The sequence below is a fragment of the Magnolia sinica genome, chromosome 10 (genome assembly GCF_029962835.1).
Source record: "Magnolia sinica isolate HGM2019 chromosome 10, MsV1, whole genome shotgun sequence".
Classification (NCBI taxonomy): domain Eukaryota; kingdom Viridiplantae; phylum Streptophyta; class Magnoliopsida; order Magnoliales; family Magnoliaceae; genus Magnolia; species Magnolia sinica.
The window spans coordinates 83,458,600-83,478,858 of NC_080582.1; the positions used below are offsets into that span (position 1 = coordinate 83,458,600).

At 39.7% G+C, this 20,259-nt stretch overlaps 1 protein-coding gene across 5 annotated transcripts; it reads right to left on the minus strand.

Moving 5' to 3' along the window:
- Nucleotides 1-3,928: 3,928 nt before the first annotated feature.
- LOC131217199 (uncharacterized) lies at nucleotides 3,929-19,960 on the minus strand. Of its 5 annotated transcripts, none has more exons than XM_058212026.1 (15): nucleotides 19,893-19,960; nucleotides 18,739-18,822; nucleotides 17,664-17,708; nucleotides 16,526-16,574; nucleotides 16,333-16,381; nucleotides 14,903-14,973; nucleotides 13,340-13,398; nucleotides 12,956-13,046; nucleotides 10,085-10,162; nucleotides 8,523-8,659; nucleotides 8,313-8,369; nucleotides 7,516-7,613; nucleotides 6,127-6,335; nucleotides 4,836-4,935; nucleotides 3,929-4,155 (listed from the first exon to the last, which is right to left on the minus strand). In XM_058212026.1, exons 2-15 carry the CDS (start codon nucleotides 18,817-18,819, stop codon nucleotides 4,089-4,091), a joined length of 1,191 nt encoding a protein of 396 aa, XP_058068009.1. In that variant the 5' UTR covers nucleotides 18,820-18,822; nucleotides 19,893-19,960; the 3' UTR covers nucleotides 3,929-4,088. The 5 variants fall into 5 exon arrangements, with proteins under 5 accessions (XP_058068009.1, XP_058068008.1, XP_058068010.1 ...); XM_058212025.1 differs by having other exon boundaries at nucleotides 17,664-17,711; XM_058212027.1 differs by having other exon boundaries at nucleotides 10,085-10,142; nucleotides 12,948-13,046; nucleotides 17,664-17,711; nucleotides 19,893-19,959.
- Nucleotides 19,961-20,259: the final 299 nt, after the last annotated feature.

The window sequence follows — 20,259 nt, forward strand, 5'->3', positions numbered from 1 at the left end:
ATACACGTGGCATAGCTGTACGTCAATCCAGACTGTCCAAATCGGTCACCCAACCATGGATGGAGAATAACCCAGAAATTGCACTCCGAAGATAATGGTAACTTTTGAACCCTTTATTATTTCTCCTAACGAAACCTTTAGTAACCATTAATTGGATGGTTAGGATTGCTTGATCATTGTGATTTTAGATAAGTAATACATTCACAGTGGGACCCACGTTTTGGATGGTCAGGATATTACCCCACATGTGATGACTATTAATCACTACCATTATCAAGATGAAGCTGCTGTAGAGAGAGCATAACCTTAACTATCTGATTTCTTTCCTTCCAATTCAGGCCACTGGCTATTTTACTTTTAACCATTCATTTGATAGCCATTAATTAGATGGTTAGGATTACTTGATGTGTGTGATTTTAATCCATGATGGAACCCACAATTTGGATGGTCTGGATATGTGTAAATAAATACCATATGTGGGAGGATGAATCACTACAATTTTCAAAATGCCGATGAACTAACAAAATAGTCTAATTCTAAAAAAATGCTGACCCTACATGAAAATTGCATTCATAATATAATATTAACCATCCGATTTTCCCTTTAAACTTGGACCACTCATAAAATTGCATTCGGCAGCCTCTAATTGGATGGTTGGGATTACTTTATAGGTGTGGTTCTAGAGGGATGCTCCATCCAACATGGGACCCGCAATTTGGATGGTTTGCATTAGAGCCATGCTGAGGAGGATGAGTCACCACCATTTTTTTAAATTATCAAAACTAACTCTGGTTGTGTCTGTTTGGAAGGTTCAGATTAATCTATATAATAATATTATTATTCAAAAAATAATAAAAGGCCTACCTCACCCCATACATTACCCACAGCTTTGCAAGTGTATCATTATATACATTACCTACAGCTTCGCACGGTCCGCAGTGGTTTTTCAACTCTGACAGATGGGCCACGTATTAATGTCCCCACCATCACGTGGATGGGAGTAAAGTGCTTGTAACTTTCAAATGATACATGCGTCACCAATCATGGATTTAATTAGATGGCAGGCGGCTGTTAAAGAAATAAGACCGACACATAGCATATTAAAAAGTTGGATGACCGACTACTGTTAGAGAGATGAAACTGACAGCATATTAAAAAGTTGTTTAGTCGAGTCTATATTTAACAATGGTTTATCATCCAATCAAATCTCGCCACGTTTTGTTTATAGTGATATCAATATAAGCAGGGGCAATATCTTAGTCAGTGTCAATCAAGTTGAGGCAACACCAAATTCTATCAAGTTATGATGTGGCGTGATGCAGGGAGGGATGAATGTGAAGAGGTTGATCACCATCTTCATCAAGGATAACTACTCCGAATCCACGGAGTTTCCCTTGACTCCTCACCGAGACTTCTTGAATCCACAAGAAAAGAAAGCAAGAAGAATAGAAATAAATTCTAATAAGTTCATAATGTGATTGATGAATGAAAATAACAAGTTCATAACCCGTTAGTAAACTTACTGTTTATAGACAATTGTGATGTCTACTAGTGTGCAAGGTTTTCGGCCAAAAACAGTCAGTGTTTGATTTGGCTTCACCAAGCTATTCTCCTAATTATTCTAAGCTCTTTTTGCGTTGGGCGAAACTCCTGAAGCCCAACAAGGAAGAGTTATAATCAAACTAAAACTTACTATTTATAATAAAAATAGAATTAAAATAAGGAAACAACTACTCATCTGGGAGTATTTCACAAATCCGGCTTGCACAACCCGACGTGGTGGGTTGGGTGGCTAAAGTAGCTCATTCTACCCCAAAATAATGTATTTTACGCTTGATAACTCATTCTAGATTGCGAGATACCCCCAATGTAAGATCTGACGGTTTGGATCACTTCTGTCGTCGACCGGGCCTTTTCTGATCCATCTTTGCCATAAAATTGTTTGCGACCCGCTCTACATCATGGCACCATTTCATTGGTCTCGCCAACACTTGTTAAGGGCACACCAATTTTCAAAAGATTAACAGATGAAGTATATACTTAATGTGTCTAGCGGGCTGATGAAATGGCACCACATCACAACTTGACAGAACTCGTGTTACTCCACCCAACCCTACGGAATCCACTCCATACTAGTCGGAACATCTTACGTGCTGATTGGTGCAATGTGAGAGTTTGAGTGAAAAAGTACATGTATATACAAGGTGCCAAAAAATGCCTGGATAGGCAATCGTTGGGCCCACCATGGATGGGACAACAACACAAAGATCTCAAACAGATCCTAACCATCTGATCGTTTTGAAATTTGCCCACGCACAAGCAATGTGAAAAGGACCATCCAATAGTTGTCCAACGGTTGGATAGAACCATCTCGTGAGTGCAATTTGGGATTGTGGGGCATCTACGGCGATGAGGGCCCCAGATCACCAGACATACAATCACATGCATTACAATGGTCCACACTCCATGGGAGTTATAAGACTACCAACCTCAATGATGTAACCTTATTCCCCTTTGAGGTGAACTTTTGCTCTAGCAATTTCAAAGTTTTATTTCTACGTACTTTTGCACGTGCCAGCTGGTGATGTGTGCATGATCTTAACCTTACCTTCCATGTGTGGTGATGTGTGCATGATCTTAACCTTACCTTCCATGTGTGGACAACCTATTCCCCTGTTTGGTTTATGAGTAGTAAAATCCTAATGATGGAATTTTTACATTAATTTAGTATTAATTAATCATCAAAATATACTTGAGTCCCCGTTTGGATTTGAAATTTTCATGATAATAATATAAAAAGATGCAATGATTACAAATTCTTTTAACTATCTAACATGATCCGTATTTTTAATTTGGCAGCAGTAAAATCATAATGACAACACTTTCACGGTACTTCTGTATGTGGCAAAACAATGCCCAAGATATCAAGCCCATCCTAAACATAGGTGGGCCACACTAGCATTGCACATCCTGACCACTCACAACCCAATTCACAAGCTAAGTTGCCTTGGACCGGGCTTGGATCTACTAGCATGGCCTGGGGTGCAGATTGCGTAATACCACCATCAGGACCAAGCTACAGATGGATCGGGGGCTTTGTGGGGCCCACCATGATGCATATGTTTTATTTACCTTGTCCATCTATTTTGACACATCATGTTACGGCATGAGCCCAAAAAGGTGGTAGATCTGAAGGCTCAAGTGGACCATACCATAGGAAGCAGTGAGGACTGAACTCCCACCATTGAAACTTCCCAAGGGCCACCGTGACTTCCCAACCATCTAACCTGTTCACAAGGTCACAGACCTATATGAATGGAAAACATAAATATCAGCTTGATCCAAAACTTCTGTGACCCCTAAGAAGTTTTCAAGGTAGGCTTTCAGGCTTTCAATCCCCACTGCTTCCAGTGGTGTGGTCCGCTAGAGCCTTCAATCTGCCACCTATTTGGGCTCATGCCCTAAAACGATCTGTCAAAATGGATGGGCAGAGTGCATAAAACATATAAATCACAGCGGGACACAGGCCATGACAGGACTGTCCGTCTCTAGCTAGATCCTGGTTAGGGTAGTACCCAATCCGCGCCCCTTGGCCCGTGGGGCAGGCTGGCACCTGGCATGCATGGCTCTGATTGGCTTTCTGCTCGGGGTCCATTTTAGCCTTACCTGGATAGCCCAGGCCCAGCCCGACTTTATTTGTCCACTAATTCCATTCTACACATGACATTCCAATGGATGGATTGTGAACACCCAGCTGGGAAATAGGCCATCTACAAGTGTTGCATGTCGTACATATGCGCTAGGTGAGAATGAGTGATCTAGAAATCCGCCAACATGGCATGTGTGCATGCCAGACATGGGTCAACTCACCATGAAATCAGGTTGGCCCACTTATCGGTTGGGCCATGCATGCATGAGAAAAAATGAATAGTTAAAGATGACACCCAATACATATATTCAGTGAGTTTAGATTACAAGTGACCACAACGCAACCTGTAACACATTGTAGCAGCGCATGCGGCGGGACATCTATAATGGGACGTATTTGTACGGTTGTGAGGCCACAGCGACAGCAAGTTCATTTCATACTAGGTACATGAGTTTGGCAGTTGGTGGGTCGTTCTCCCAAGTTCTTCCTTCACCTGAAATTTTTCCCTGCATTACAGAGAGCAGCCTTAGATTTTTCTCAAACCATGAAACATCAAGAAAGATAGCATCTCTTCCAAACAGATCACTTACAGACCCGTAGCAGGAAATGATAGGTAGCAGGGCCATTATATCACGATTGCAGTGATAAGGGGCCAACCCTGCTAAATAAAATTCCAACCACACAAAGAGTGGGACCCACTGTCGTGAATTATAAGCCAAAAGATAGCAGTGGAAGTATGATTCTATCTAGCGGATTGATGGACATCAAATGGATAGTGCATACAAAATAGTAAAACGACTAAATTCCACAAGTAAATGTCCATAAGGCCCGTTAGGACACAGAATCGAAAACGTGGATATGGAAAACCTCTATGGAATCCTCAGCCAAAGGAAAACAATGGAATCCAACAATAATACAGTCGTTCGGTTTGGAGCTCAGATTTCCATGAAAATGTTGAAAGGTCAAGGTCAAAGGGTGAGAGCTGTTTATTGTAGCCTTGGAAATTGATATTGAATGTCTTTTGGGAGAGATTGATAAACAGTGGGTCCCATATTTGGGTTGTCTTGATTTGAGGTCAGCCCCCCAAAAGATGATAAGCACAGTAGTGGTGGTATTCGATAGATAGCAACCTATCATTTCCCATGGGAGCATGGCTTGTATGGAGCATGTGGGGGAATTTGCATACAATGGAACTACTCCAGTACTCCTTTCGCTGGTATTCTTGTCCAGATATGGAAAGATCTGTTGAAGTGCCCGTGGCAAATTCAATACGATTTCAGCATATGCTGCAAAGGAGAAGAAACAAAGAAATGAAACAAAAAATATCAAATGGTGATAGGCAGAGGAAGCATATTACTGGACAAGGCATTATAGGGTCCTGCTCATTAGCGAGTTATTTTACTCTGGCGGCATGTGATGCTTGATATGCAGGCACTTGGAAATTGTACAGGTGGCATGTATTAACTCAAATTAGACTGACTAAATTGTGGAACTAAGTTGCCATCCCAAAATCAGCTTAGTTCAACATCCTCTGATTCATGGACGTTTCTTGAAGTAGGACTATTGGATATTTTTCATTTTCAATCATCCATAACTGTCGACCAATCCAATGGTCAGATAATCAAATAATCGTATTTTCTTGTTCATGGTGCATCTAAGAAGGGACCCATAATTTTGACAGTTTAATTTAAATTATTTGTATTCAATGTACGTAAATTCTGCATATCATCCATCACAGTTTGACAGAGTATCAAAGTTGTTCTCCATCACAAAATGCATAGTTTGGTGGCATTTGTTGATGAACATGATTGCATACAAGTGGGCCCATGGTTCGGTGATCTGAAAGATTCATCTGATGGGCCTCATTGTTGTAGGGGAGTGAATTTCCCATCTTTGAAGATCCTAATAGGGGAGTGAATTTTTATAGGGCCTCTTCTTCTTCTTCTGGGGCTATGCGTTGTTCCCAGCTTATCAAAGGTCTGGATTACCAGACCAAGGGCCACATGTGGAATCCCGTACACAACAAACTACATGTTTGCTGATGAGCAGGACCCTGTAAATCCTCGTTGGAAAACCATGCACGTTTTCCACCATTAAATATTTTCCAACATGCTAGTGACTCATTAACCATTAATGAGGCATGATTGTATGTCAACAGCCCACTGCAGATGGAGCTTATCCTGAAAATCAGATTGACGGGGCAATCTTAACCATCCAGTTCATGGGGCATCCAATGGACAGCGAAGAAGAAATGGTTGGCAGTCCAAATCTGACAGCCAATATGGATGGATGAAAACACCCCATCAGAATGGTTTATGAGATTAATTGCATCCATAATTGGGTCCACGATTTTGTAAGGTCCACATAATTGATCACTTGTGCCATTCACATGGTGGATGGATCAACACCAGTTAAGAAATGATGGAAAATAAGCAGGGTAATCTAGCCAAACTGAAAAAACAAAATAGAAGTATAACCTTCTGGCAGGCTCATAGTTCTCAAGGCATCCTCCGCGTAAGAAAGACGAGCTGGAATCGGCTGACCTACATTTGGCCCGTTTACTTTCCTAATTCCCATTGGTGACATTACGATTTTCTTGGAAGAATGCAATGGCCATGCTAAGACTCTGATTCGAGTTGGTAGTACAGAAATGATATCTGCGTATCGAAGACTAACTGTCACCTTGCTGCACCCAAGAAAAAAGATAGGTGTGAAAAATTAAATAAATGAAAACCAAGCTTTTAAGAATATACCAAAAAGGTTAAGAGACCTATAGATATAAAATCTTCATGGTGGTGTTGTCAGGTCAACAATCTGGAGTTTCAAATCATGGGCCTTGATTGGATGAACTCGAGGCCCGATGATATTATACATAGCCCAAGGGCCAAGAATCACAAAGTTCCTCTTTGAAATTTATGAAATATTACTAAATTTGGTAGTTTTAGAACCTTGTAGTGCATGTCAATATGATTCTTGAAAGAAAAAAAAAATACAGGGATTTAACATCAATTCTGTTGCCAACCAAAGAAAAAAAAAACAGAGACAGAGAGAGCAGAACCTTGAGAAGTTCCAGATAACAATGAGGAATTATGGAGAAAGGAGGTTTGCTAAGCCCCCACGCATCTACGACCCTGCTCATCTACACAGCAGCACACCCCCCAACATGGCACATGTGTACGAGATCTCAGTTTTACATGAGATGTTCACATTTTTTAGATTGCTTGTCTCGAAAGCCAGGCCAATTCACTAATCACTACTGAGGTGAGTAAGAGTGTAGAAAATGTTTGTTTTCGGCATCATGGCTACGTTAGCCATGAAACAACCTGGTTATTTACAGATGACATGGGCGACATGGCCACATCATGAAAAGCAATGATCTCCCACACGTGCCATACTGGCACATGTGCTGGCACGTAGATGAGCATGGCTGCAAACATGTGGGCTTAACAAACCTCTAGAGACAGCATTCAAAAGTAGAAGTTCAAAGTTAAAACACGTGCCATACTGGCACATGTGCTGGCAGGCAATTCCTTTTTCTTCTTTTTGAAGTCTCCATTACGTTTCATCACATGAAAAAAAAAGAGTACAAGCTAGACATAATAAAAATAACCCAAATCATGCATATGATCTACATGTCAAAATCATAGAAGAAAAAGCTGCCTGAAATTGAGCCGATTCGACCAAGTTGACTCGATTTCCCAACGGTCGACATTCCAAGTCAAACCAACAAAAAATAAACGTTTCGACCAAAATGGAACGAGTAAATTCCATGTTGTTTAAAATAGAATGAAGGAAGAATTATGACGCTAACCAGGCAACCCAGACACAATATATCATGTTACAATGAATGAAAGACATGCACCTACCACTCAAAATCCTCCAATACAAATTCAATCCAACTGAATGAAATGCTGTGATAAAGCTCTCCAATCTGGTTCCCATATAACTCCTTGATAAGACGAACCTGCATAAACACAACAAAGGCTTTTTAACCACATTTCAATTCAATTGGGGCATCCACTTCATTTTAATTGGGCACAAATAACAACTAATTTTATGGCCTTTCCCTAGCTAGAGAAGGATCCCTTGGACCAGCTTTGTATGTAGGAGATTCCTATCTATTGCCTTGATCTTTGTTTCTTCTAGCCCTTGGGCCTATTTAATAAATCTGTTTGCTGTCAATAAAAAGAAGGGCATCTGACAGCACCCTGATTTGGTACGAATGCTGAAACCATTTGAGTTGCAACTCAGACAGGTTGGATCAGGTTGAGGATCAACCTGACCTCAAGAGGACCCAACCCACAACCCAAATTTGAACCCGAGGTGCCCAACCTGAATTCCCCGATACGCAACCCTAAACTGACCCGGTCCAACCCGACCCAAATACATGATTATTCCCAACTGACTTAACCCCACCTGAATTTGCTCTACTCGAATCCAACCAGATTTCACATTGGGTTGGTGTTTTCCAACCCTAACCCAACCTAAGGACCCTGGCAACCTGCCTATTATTTGAATCATGGGCCAAAAATACATAAATAATGATATAAACAAGGATTCATTGAGAGCAAAGTTGAAAGGAAAAAAAAAAAGAATAAGGAATAAAAAACTAAAAAACACAACAAGATGTACTCCTTAAAATAATAATGTGTTAAAAATGTACCTGTTCCCGCCTATCAACATAAGCTTGCAAAATTTCTCCAACATAATCTATGAATTTCTGAAACAACAAAATAATATCAGCTGAACAAGTTTGAGGAACATCTGAAGTTCAGTAAATGGCGACGTCCTTGAATGCCATCAAGCATCAGCTGGTATTATCAAAGTATAAAACAAGAGCAGTGAAAACCATATATGCATTCGATATGCCTACCATTGCATTAGAAGAGAGGAGGTCATTTTCAGCTTCTCGTATTGGAAGAAAGAAAGGAACTGTGTGTTCAATGACGCTCATCTTTTCAAGAAATGATTTACTTTCAAGAACACAATGATAGATTTCACAAGGTTCTCCTACAGAAAAAATAATAAATAAATAAGGAGAAGAACATATGGGTCAAGCTGTAAGCAAATGCAGGAAGTTGAAAACCCACTCACACAGAGAGATGCACTCACAAACTAACAAGCAATACATGTAAACATGAGGACATGTATACACCTTCATTGGAGCTAGAACATATCTAGCAATGAGAAATTAAACTGTCTTAAACGGTTTCCATCAAAAGGTTTGATGAGGGAATTAGCCCAATCAACTCAGCTTGTCTGTAAAGCTTGTCAAAAGTCGTGTAACTTGGCACTTGCCAGAACTCGATTTTGGTGTTTGCATATGGACTGTTAACTTTTGTGTGTGTGTGCGTGCATGCATATGTAGTGTGTGGTGTGTGTGTGTGCGCACACTTGCGTGGGTGGATGGGTGTGCATGCATGCGTGGATGGGTGGGTCTGCATGTGTGTGTGTGGGTGAGTCTGCGCGCGTGCCTAGGTGGGTGTGCATGCCTGCGTGTGGGGTGTGCACGCACGCACGTGCCTGGGTGAGTGTATGCTATTTATTACCATACAAAGGATTGAATTGCTACATGTCTTTAGTTACTTGCACAGTTATGGGAGTAAGTGTTGCATGATTGTGATCTTGTTCTACGGATCCAATAAATGGACTTGATGAACCCGACCCAGTTTAACAGGTCCAAGTCCATTTATTGGACCCATTAAAAAATTTAGGTTGGTTTTGGGTCTCACTTTTTGCACCCAGTTAAAATAGGTCTAGATGGGTTCAGATTGGGTTCATGTGATAGACCCAGTTAAATTCAGGTCGGGTTTAGTCAGGTCCAAGTAGTTTTAATGGTAAAGTATATATATCTAATATGCATTGATTATTCTAGTAAAAGAAATGAAATTTTCAAAGCCACACATGTAACTGAGACCGTTTACACGTAACTGAGACCGTTTACACACAACGCCTGAGTCAAAGTAGCAAGTGTTGTGGGATCTAATCCATCCATGTATTAATTGTCCCAAACCCAACTCAAAACCTAGATCCAAAGACCCAATAGGTACCCAGCAAGACCAGAACCTGGTTAGCCCAGGCATGGATTCCATAGGACCCAACCCATTGACAGCCCATCTTGTTCTAAATCAGAACAGAATAAGAAATTTGCATAATGAATTTTTTTTCAAAGATTGCATAATGATGGCAATGGCATTCAGAAACTTGTGGTTTTAGGCTATTCCTTTGAACTACAAGCCGAATGTTTTGCGTTTTCTAAATTTTACATATTTTTTCCTTTTTAACTTCCATATCCACTTTTTTAAATTTTTATTCAACCTAGCCAAATTAATTCATATTTAACCGAATCCCCAAGTGGATTTGGCTGAATCAAGGTCAGAACGGGTCGAGTTTGAGTCCCAACTTTGAAAACAATAGTTAGAACGTTGCCTTTACCAGCAAAAGATGTCTCATACTGTATGCCAATCCTCGCACCTTCCAAACAACAAATTACCTGCTCAAAAGAATAACAAGCTGCAAATTCAAACCCAACAAGTCCCATTAAAATACAATTAAGACATGAAATTGAAAAGTCATTAATGAAGTCATATTAAAATGCACAGTGGCATAGACTATTTCATCTTTAACAATAACCAAGGTTTCTAGCATCTTTATTACTTGACAGGCATAGCCATTAGAATGCAAGTCTAAAATTTGGTAGTGTCAAAACTTGGCTCTAGTACAAGTCACAAACCCTTTTTTTCTCCGAACGGAAATATCGACTAAATATACAAGTCTGAAGCAGACAAAGCATGAAAACCTTTTACTTTGAAATGTCATGTCATTGAAAAGCAAAAATTGACTCCATATGTAGAATCCGCCTTGAAACCTACTGATAGTGGTAAAAGAAGAGGCGATACAATTCATGTAGAAACCTATGAAACAATTATCATGAACAAAATCTACTAGCGAAATATCCACACAAAACACACACACACACACACACACATCATGAATATCTTCGAAAATTCTTAGTTCCATGTTATCATGACGATCACATGCACACCCACCCAAACACCCTTAGAGGTCTTAGGCATGATTTTACACTGTTCCCTGCCATGTGGCCCACCCTGACTCCCTCGGAGTGCATGCCAGTGGCAGTGGGCATATGTGGGGGCCCACGTGTCATGTTCACAGAATCCAACCCATCCATCAGTTGTGTCACCACAAGTTGCTCTCAAGACAGAAATCAGCCCGATCCAAAACTCAAATGAGACAGCACATGGAATGAGCTAAGACTTGAGGATTTCATAGGGAGCCCAACATGTTGTGTATATAGAATATAGGCCATTCATATGGACTGCATGAAGGGTCAAGACAAAACTCAAATGGTTTTGTCAGGTAAGCCCTAGTCAAAGTCAAGGGCGGGTGTGTCCCTCCGACCTTGTTCCCTTTGTTGTGGCCCACCCGAGTTTTGGATTGAACTTATGAGTCATGCTATGAAATTATGGGTGAGAGTTATTACGCAAAGTCGAAGACATGAGGCGAATATATCAGAAAATCAGTTTGATATCGCGCTAGGGAAGTCTGCTACTAAAGTTATTTTCCTACTTAGACAATTGATGGAAAAATATAGGGAGAGGAACGATCTCCACATGATCTTTATTGACTTGAGATAGCATACAATAGGGTCCCTAAAGAGTTAATCTGGTGGAATTAGGAGAAAAAAGGAGTTTCAAGACGATATATTGACACGATTGAGGATAATGTACAAGGGAGAGGTAACAAATGTGAGGACCACTAGTGAAGAGACAAGTGAGTTCCCAAATACCATAGGCGCGCACCAGGGATCGGCATTTAGCCTGTAACTTTTATAGACAAGTTAACAAGGCTTTTGCAAAAAGAGATCCCATGGCATATGTTATTTCCATATGGCATAGTTTTGATTGACAAGAAGAAGAAGGGTGTAAACACAGCTAGATTTGTGTAAGGGTGCTTTGAATATAAAGGATTTAAAATTACTCAGACTATAATAGAGTATGTGGAGTGCAATGTTAGTAACAATAGGAATGGAAATGATGAATTAGTTAAGATTGACGATGAACAAGTTTCCCAAAATGACCACTTTTGATATCTTGGCTAAATAATTCATGAGAATAGAGAGATTGAGAAGGATGTTGGCCATAGAATTCAAGCTAGATGGACAAAATGGATATGTGCCTATGGAGTTTTATGTGATTGTCATGTATCACTTAAACCAAAAGGGGAAATTTTATAAGATAGCTATAAGACCAGCCATGCATTATCGGGCAGGATTTTGGGCAGTTGGAACAACATTTCATACGATGAGTATAGCTAACATGAGGGCATTGAGACGGATGAGTGGCAAGGCGAGGAAGGATAGAATTAGAAATGAATGCATTCTATGGAACATAGGAATAGAAACAATAGGATGAGGGAAAGTAGGCAGATGGTTTGGTTGTGTGCAATGGAGACCAAGAACTGCGTCGGTTAGGAGTGAGTTGGTGCAAGTTGAAGGCTCTCAAAGGCAAAGGGGAAGGCCCAAAAGGACATGGGTGGAGGAAGTAAGAAAAGACTTGATAGCCAATCATCTAACTGTAGTTATGCCATTCATAGAGTGGAATGGCAGAATAGGATTCATGTAGCTGACCCCAATTAGTTGGGATAAGGCTTAAATGATGATGATGATTAGTCAGTTCCACTCTTCAAGGTCATTAGCCAGGTTGAAGGAACCCTCAATTAGTTCCTTCAGTTGAAATTCAACGACATTTCTATTGGAAAAAGTCGGATCAGAGGGGAAGTCATGGTCAATACAAGAATGTTGGTGATGACCAAAGGATGACTACTGTGGGAACTGTAGAAACAGACATTATAAATTATAATGAATCTAAGGTGCAAACTCTTTCTTCCGAAATCCAGTAATAAAGATAATAACAAATCAGGATCTTTACAAACTCTTTAGTGCTTCAATCACAAAAGGTGGTTGCTCAAATCTAGGGCAAGGAGAGAGCAAATGAGAATGTGGGGATTAGAAAAGGCATTGGAAGTGAGTCATGGCAATCAAGCGGCAAAGGTTTCTCAGCATTGTTTGTATTGGGACATCGATTATTATTGTAAATTCACCAGCTAGGACATGAATCACAAGGTTTTCCTTTTGTATAGGGGATTCACTGCCTATTGTGTAAAGCTGTGAATGGTTAGTTTTTACAGTTTGTTTTTCAATGATTCTCTTCTTTTTCCTTATTCAATAAATGCCAGCCATGATAAAAGAAAGAAAGCTTTTGTAGATAACTAATACCTTATTACCAGCTTTATAAGTAGTTTTTCCGTTAAAGTGAGGATCTGGTAACATGCTCACGTTCCCTGGCATTGCCTTCCTATCAGCTTCCATATGAACCTGACATGGAATTAAAACCAATTCATTAGCAATAAGTACAGCCACAAAACAGATTATGAACCTTGAAAAAAAAGGAGAAAAATCTTAAAGATGCCTATTACAAGTTCCCAGAAGAAACAAACTATAATGTAACTCAACAAACAAGAAAAAATATACATTATCAACTTCCAAGAGCTTTATGCTTGCCAAACACCCATCTCACATATCACAATTTGGTGGGTGGAATAATACAACTGATATGTAAATGTGTAAAAATACAAGTACTGGCTTTGAAGATATGAAAAGAGAAATACCCGCTCCCTAATTGTGGCTAATAGCCCGTCATTCCATTGCTCGCCATCTAAACATACCTCTGCGAAATGAATAACCTTCCATTTAGGCATACAACAAGGAAGCCTAACAACACAAACGTATGATGTGCATGAATTTTGTTTGGCAACGGGGGTAAAAACAAAACAATATGCACGGTGCATCATATTAATACCCAGCAAAGAAGTGAAAACTCATATCAGCTGAAGACATTTTTCACAATTATGACCTTCTGCAAAACAATTGAGAGCCTATATTTAATAAGTAAAACATATAAAGTCAAAAAGATAAATAGTTGATTTCATCCCCCACCCACCTCTTTACATGAGGCCATCATGCCAACCTTACATGTGTGGTACATTCAATGCAAACATCAGGCAGTCAGGCAACCACCCATAAAGCATTCAGAAAATGAAAGTGCAGAGAATAAAATTTGAATGTGAATAATGCATTAAGAATTGGATATCCACATTCATATTAGCGTCCTGGATTCTTGGCACAAATGGAGGGTCATACCCCGTTCCAATTAGTATCCATAACTGTGTCCAGTGTTTGAAATATCGGTATCGCGTTACGTATCGCACCCTTGGGATATGGATATGTATCGATTATCGCATGGGATATATCGATTGCATCACGTAATGCATCGTTGTTGTTGGAAACTTAGGGAAACATTGGGAAATTGGTCGAATTTTTCAATGAAACTTCAGTGATTGTTAAAAAAGACAAAAAGACATAAATACACTTATAAATAAAAACATTACAGAAAACAAGTGCATGTAATAGGTTTTCTTTGTATGGGCTCCTAATCTATGCGTTGTCTAACTGAATTGATGCAAGTATATTCAAAGACTACTCATATAATTTATAAATGTAAGAAGACGTGTGGAAACACGAGTAATACATTCAAAAGCAAAAGAAGAATCACTAGATCAGGTTACATACAAGTTTGATTTTATGTTTGGACACAAAGATTGAAACTGATTTACGAAAAATTGGGAAATTTGATTTTTTTCAGTTTTCTGGAACTCGGCACATGTCCTCCAAATCTCGAAATCGAAGCTCCCAAGTATGAAAATTCATGGATTGGTAACAATTTGACATTGATTTAACATGTTTTACAGGGGGGGGCAAAAAGATCAAAAATCGAAAATGCTCACCAAATCAATGTGGGATATATCCCACTACTGCGTTTCATATCGAACAGGTGGGATACAAGATATATCGTGGGATATATCGGCCGATATCGTCGATCAAACATTGCATGTGTCTCATAGAACATAACACACCGAAGGCTCTAACCTGCCATACGCATCAACTTCCAAATCCTAGAACCCCTAGGAAGAATCCCGATTCTCATGCCCCTCCCTGACCCCATATTTTTGTAAGATTCTTATGTTTAATTGATAAAAGCATTGTTCGAACAAGATCAAATCCATTCAAACAGCTACCAGAAACACCATTTGAGATGTATGTGTGTGTGTGTGTAAAGTAGTTAAACAAGGGCAACCCACAAATTCCTCAGAATCGTTTGAAATAAAAACTACCTTCAGTCTGAGCAGCCCGTGCAGCTTCAAATTCTTTTTGCAGGCGCTCGAAAACCAACTTGTCGGAATCCCTGAGGCAAACATAGAAAACTTCAGAGAGAAGAAACTAGAGCCTTTTTTTTTCTAAAGAACCCAAAGCTACTTATTAATAGTGTCAAAAGCAAACGACAAAAGGAAGCACATGGTAAATTCAAACATCAAGGTATTAAATGTCCAATTTAGAAATTTAAAAAACGAAATCAAGATTGAAGCAAGAGTAAATGCAGTTAAGAAATATTCAACCATGTTGTAAAACTGCAATTAAATTACAAGAAACCGTCCACAAAAAACATAGAAAGGGAAACATTGTTAATGAAAAGCAAATCTCTTATATGACACACCGGGAGTAGGATTTTTTTAGATGTATTATTGTTCAAACCATATTATAGCCCACATATTGGACCCACGTTCGATTATTTTATCATGTGGAACCGAAACCTTGCCCCCATCTCTCTATTCTACGAGCAACGGAATAGATTGCAGAGAATGAAGTGGCAAACATAACCAAAATGATAGACATGCAAAAGATGGGATAGGCGATAATCAAATGATCGGAAGAGATTGCAGAACAACAAGCCATCTATAAATCATATATGCATCTAGAGATGCAATTAAAAAAAAAAATCAAAAATCAAAAAAAAAAAAAAAAAAAAATCAGAAAGGAAGAAAAAGACAACAAAAATCAAACATCTAGTCAATTTAAAATAATAATAATAATAATAATAAAATGACTATTACAAAGAAATTCTATCAAGTAGTAAAGTGATAGTGAACAACCGACCAAAGCACTAAAAGCACCAGAGCTGATGGGGAAGGATTGGTTTATCCCTACATGCAAGCCCTCCCAAGCGAGACCTCTCGTGGGTAATCCCCACTTCACACAGGTGCCCAAATCACACTATCCCACAGTGAGCCCCACCTCGTGACCATTTTGCATTTCACAAACCCCACCTCGTGAGTCACCCCACCTTAGCATGGAGATATAGTGCATTCTTGGAATCACACCAAGATACCCCCGCATCATCCACCCACGCCAATGAGGACACTCGAACATTGGGCTCCTGCTTTGAATTAATTTGGTAGTAGACAACCGACCAGCGCACCAAAAGCTCCAGAGTTAATGGGGATGGACTGGTTTATCCATATATACAGGCCCTCCCAGGCGAGACCTCCCCGTGAGCAACCCCCGCTTCGTACATGTCCTCGAATTGCACGGTCCCACAGTAGGCCCCACCCCGTGGCCACTCTGCATCTCACAGACCCCACCTCATGGGCAACCCCATCCTAGTATTGAGGTACGATGCATCCTTGGAATCACACCAAGATGCCCCTGCATCATAAAGACATCCATGCCATTGAAGATAAACTCTTAATTCAGAAAAAATCAGTACCTTGAGAGACGCTCTGCTAACACTTCGTGCCTCTTGATAAGATTTGACACTACAAGAAAATAGCGAAGTTCAAAGTTCCAAAATAAATTTCATAAGTGCTAAACTAATTTACTCCAATCATCATCATCTTTTAAGCCTTATTCCAATAATTTACTCCAATATTATGGCAAAGGTTGAATCTAAGATTGCTTACATCTTGCTCTGGTAGTCTCCAACCGTAAATCTTCTTCCTGCATAAAGCTCTACAACACAACGAGATTATATTAGCATGATCACCAGAAATTTGAATGCATAATAACTGGTTCATTTTCCAAGCATGATAATTACATCTCGTAAGTTCCAACAATGTGCCTCCTATAAATGAACGTACTCTTCGTCCATGATAATAATTTTTGTGTACAAAACTTTAGGGGTTACCAAGTGAACTACAAATATCAGAATATGTATACCCATAGTATTGTAAGGTACCACAGTCATTTGAGAACCAGAGTTCTACTCAGGACATCCAAGCTAGGTGGGCCCCACTGTTCAGATGACCAAGCCCAAATCAGGCTGGTTTCCTCATCAAGCAAGCCACGAGTGTACATTGAATGTGGGGACCATTGTGACAAATCGCATTCTAAGCCATTTCTCAGGATGGGAATTCCTCAGGAGATGTTCAGATTTTGACATCTTTCTTAGGATATTATCAGGAAAATATCACCGAAAATAAAATTTTATTTATTTATTTAATATAAATTAATGAATAATTTTTTAATTCATAAATATATGGTATAAAATGACACATTTTAACATCTGAATAATTTTTTCATAAATGTTGCAATAACTTTGCGATAAAATCGTGAAAATTAAAAACCACCAAGATTTTGCAATATTATTGCGATAATATTATTTTGACAGTTTTCCACGAAAATATGTCAAGATTTTCAAATTTTCGACCATATTTGTCACGATGGTGGGGACCATTGGCCTGTTCTTTCTAAATCATCCATTGCTTTTCTCCACGTGTTAATTGTTATATGCATATTAGTAGAACCTCCCTGGTTTTGGTCTTTTAATCTAAACAGTAGCACCAGCCAATGCATGAGAGCATACCAGAACTTATAATACAATCACCTACACATGCATGCAAGGGAGAAGAATCACATTTAAATGCGAACTCCTATATTGGCTAGTAACAGAATTACAATCAGTGGTTAAACCCTTGCAGTTCCCCCAAACATAAATTATGAATGCAACCAAAGAAAATTGCAAATTTCCTTTTGGAAAAAAGAGAGAGAGAGAGAGAGAGAGAGAGAGAGAGAGAAAATCAAAAGGCTATAAACACATACCACTTCTCCTGTTAGAGAATGTACCCTCCCCTTCAGTTGTTCCAGCTGCTGTGCAATTTTTGCCATCATAAATATTAGTTGCAAATTATCACAAATTAGATACCATAAAAACACGGTGAGAGCTGCTGCCACTTTCTACAGTAGCCCTTGGTATCCCACTCTCTCCAATCTCCATAAGTGCCAATTCGGCAAGTGAAGAGATAGGGGTTGCTCATCAGCTGGGACCCACTCCCATCTACCACGTCCCATCACCAAACGATGGGGCTAGTCCAGCCATCAGGTGCACCACATGCATCCATTAAATACTGCCCATCAGCCGACTCTCACAACCACCCTTTTTTTTTCATACACATGCAGACCTGATGGCTAGACACCTAACTTTGGGCCTTGGCAAGGGGTCCACAAGATGAACGGTGATGCAATCACTCCACATCCCACACGTGTGCACGAAAAAAGGCCCAATTTCCTTTTTTAGCTTGTTTTCTACTTTCCTTTTTTCATATTTCTATGCTAGGAAATAAGTATAATAGATTTTCATGTTCAAGGGTTTTCTGATTTTAGAGATATTGGCTAGCAAAGAACTCTAGATTTCTTAGATTATGCTAAAGATTTTCTCAAAGAGGAAACCCTATAAAAACTCGTTATAAATAAGGCATAGGCCCTATGAAATAAGATGGTTGGATAATATTTTCTTTGTGCAGGTTATCTTGTTTCTCGATGGTAGTGTGTGTGTGTGTGTGTGTGTGTGTGGTAGCCATCTTGAATGATTCATACTTTCAATCCGGTATGCTGAACTTCAGAGCAGATTAGTTTTTTTCCTTTGTCTAGTTGCATTAAACAGCATGGGCTTGCAAGCACATGCCGTGTCAGTATGAGTAGGGAGAGTAGCATTCAGATGGCTACACATATCTCAAGTTGTCATGATACCTTTTTGCTATAAGCACTAGAATCAAGGAGAGGTACTTTTTACAAAAGACCATGATGTCGAATGAATGTCAGATAATTCGAATACAATGTGATTAAAATTTTCCAAGCTATATTAAAATGACAAAAGTTTCTAAAAAAAACCACAGACCTTGCGGACAGAACCATCTCCAATAACCAGATGTTTTCTCCCAATTTTCCACCTCGCTGATTCATCAATGTCGCTCTCCATCCCTTCATGATCAAAAAACGAGATTCTACTCATAAACGGTAGGAAAAATTAAGGATGCGCTTGGATTTAACATCGAACTGAATTTCAAGTGTTATGCGGATAAAGAAGGAATAACCCAAATCCTAATTTACATTAGGTGTGTTTGGATGCTTGACTGAGTCAAATAGCAATAACCGATTCAGCAAAGAGGAACCAACCAAAGTTGTGTGGCACCATTCAACTAATCATGGCATTCAGACCACTAACTGCAATACCATGCAATTCAACTTCGACATGAATCAGTTTAAATGGTGACTTGGGTGCCCATCCCTTGTTATAGCCAAAGCAAGGCTAAACCCACATTGGCTATTTCCTCTTTATCCAAGTACTGCAATTCATCTCAGTTGAGCACCCAAACCCTCATTTAGCATTGGAAAGTGTGTTTGAATGCTCGATTGAATTGAATAGCAGCAAACCGATTCAATAAAGAGGAAATTATCAAAGTCGGGATCGCCCCACTTAAATTTATCATGACACCCAAACACCCAATTGCAATTTCATGTGTTTTAACGCATACACGAATCAATAAATATGGCAATGTGGGTGCCCGTCCCTCATTATAGATGCAAAGGGGCTAACCCCACATTGGCAGTTTCCTCTTTTTATCAGATTAAATCATTACGATTCGTTTCATTTGAGCACCCAAACACGCATTCAGCACTAGAAGCCCAGCACCCCCAAATTCCAATTTCGTCAGTTTCTAGTAGAACTTGAAAGGAAGGTAACTGCAATTTGGGGGTGCTAGTTCCCCATTCTTGAATAATATGAAAATCACGATACAGTTCACTTGCCCATCCAAACGCAGCTTGCACACAAAATAGGATTAAGCTGAAAGAACAAAGAAGAAATTGAAAAGAGCGATTTTGATGGGATTTTTATCTTGCATTGATGGAAGAAAAAATGTAGCAAAGAAAGAAAAGAAGAAGTAGAATCGGATTGATACTACAAAAGATTTAAAATTTTTAAAAATATAAATATAAAATCCGAATCTTGAAATGATAAGATAATTTGGGAAATTCAAAAGGTCTTGCCTGTGTATTCGGGCGAGCGGCCTCTGGAGAGAGAGAGAGAGAGAGAGAGAGAGAGAGATTAGGGCAATTGGGATTTTGCCCGCGGACGTCTAGTCCAGCACACGTGACATTCATGGGCGGCACGTGCGTCTTCTCGGGGCGGGGCCCACCGGGGGACTTGCTCGGGGGAGCGGCTTGGGTGGATCCCCGAATCCATCGAGGTAGGTGGATCCCTGACTGTGGGGCCCACCTTGATGTCTGTGTCTTACATTCACGCCGTCATCTTTTTTGACAGATCATTTTAGAGGGTGATCCCAAAAATGAAGCAGATCCAAATTTTAAGTGGACCACACTAGATGAAAAGGTGCTGATTGAATACCATCATTAAAAA

Bases quoted from the DNA above. Each gene is read 5' to 3' on its own strand.
- LOC131217199 (XM_058212025.1), bottom strand. From the start codon at position 18,819: ATGGAGAGCGACATTGATGAATCAGCGAGGTGGAAAATTGGGAGAAAA. The intron at 17,712-18,738 runs GTCTGTGGTTTT...AAAATTGCACAG, and splicing joins GAGATGGTTCTGTCCGCAAG to CAGCTGGAACAACTGAAGGG. The intron at 14,974-16,332 runs GTACTGATTTTT...TGTTTGCCTCAG, and splicing joins TTAGCAGAGCGTCTCTCAAG to GGATTCCGACAAGTTGGTTT.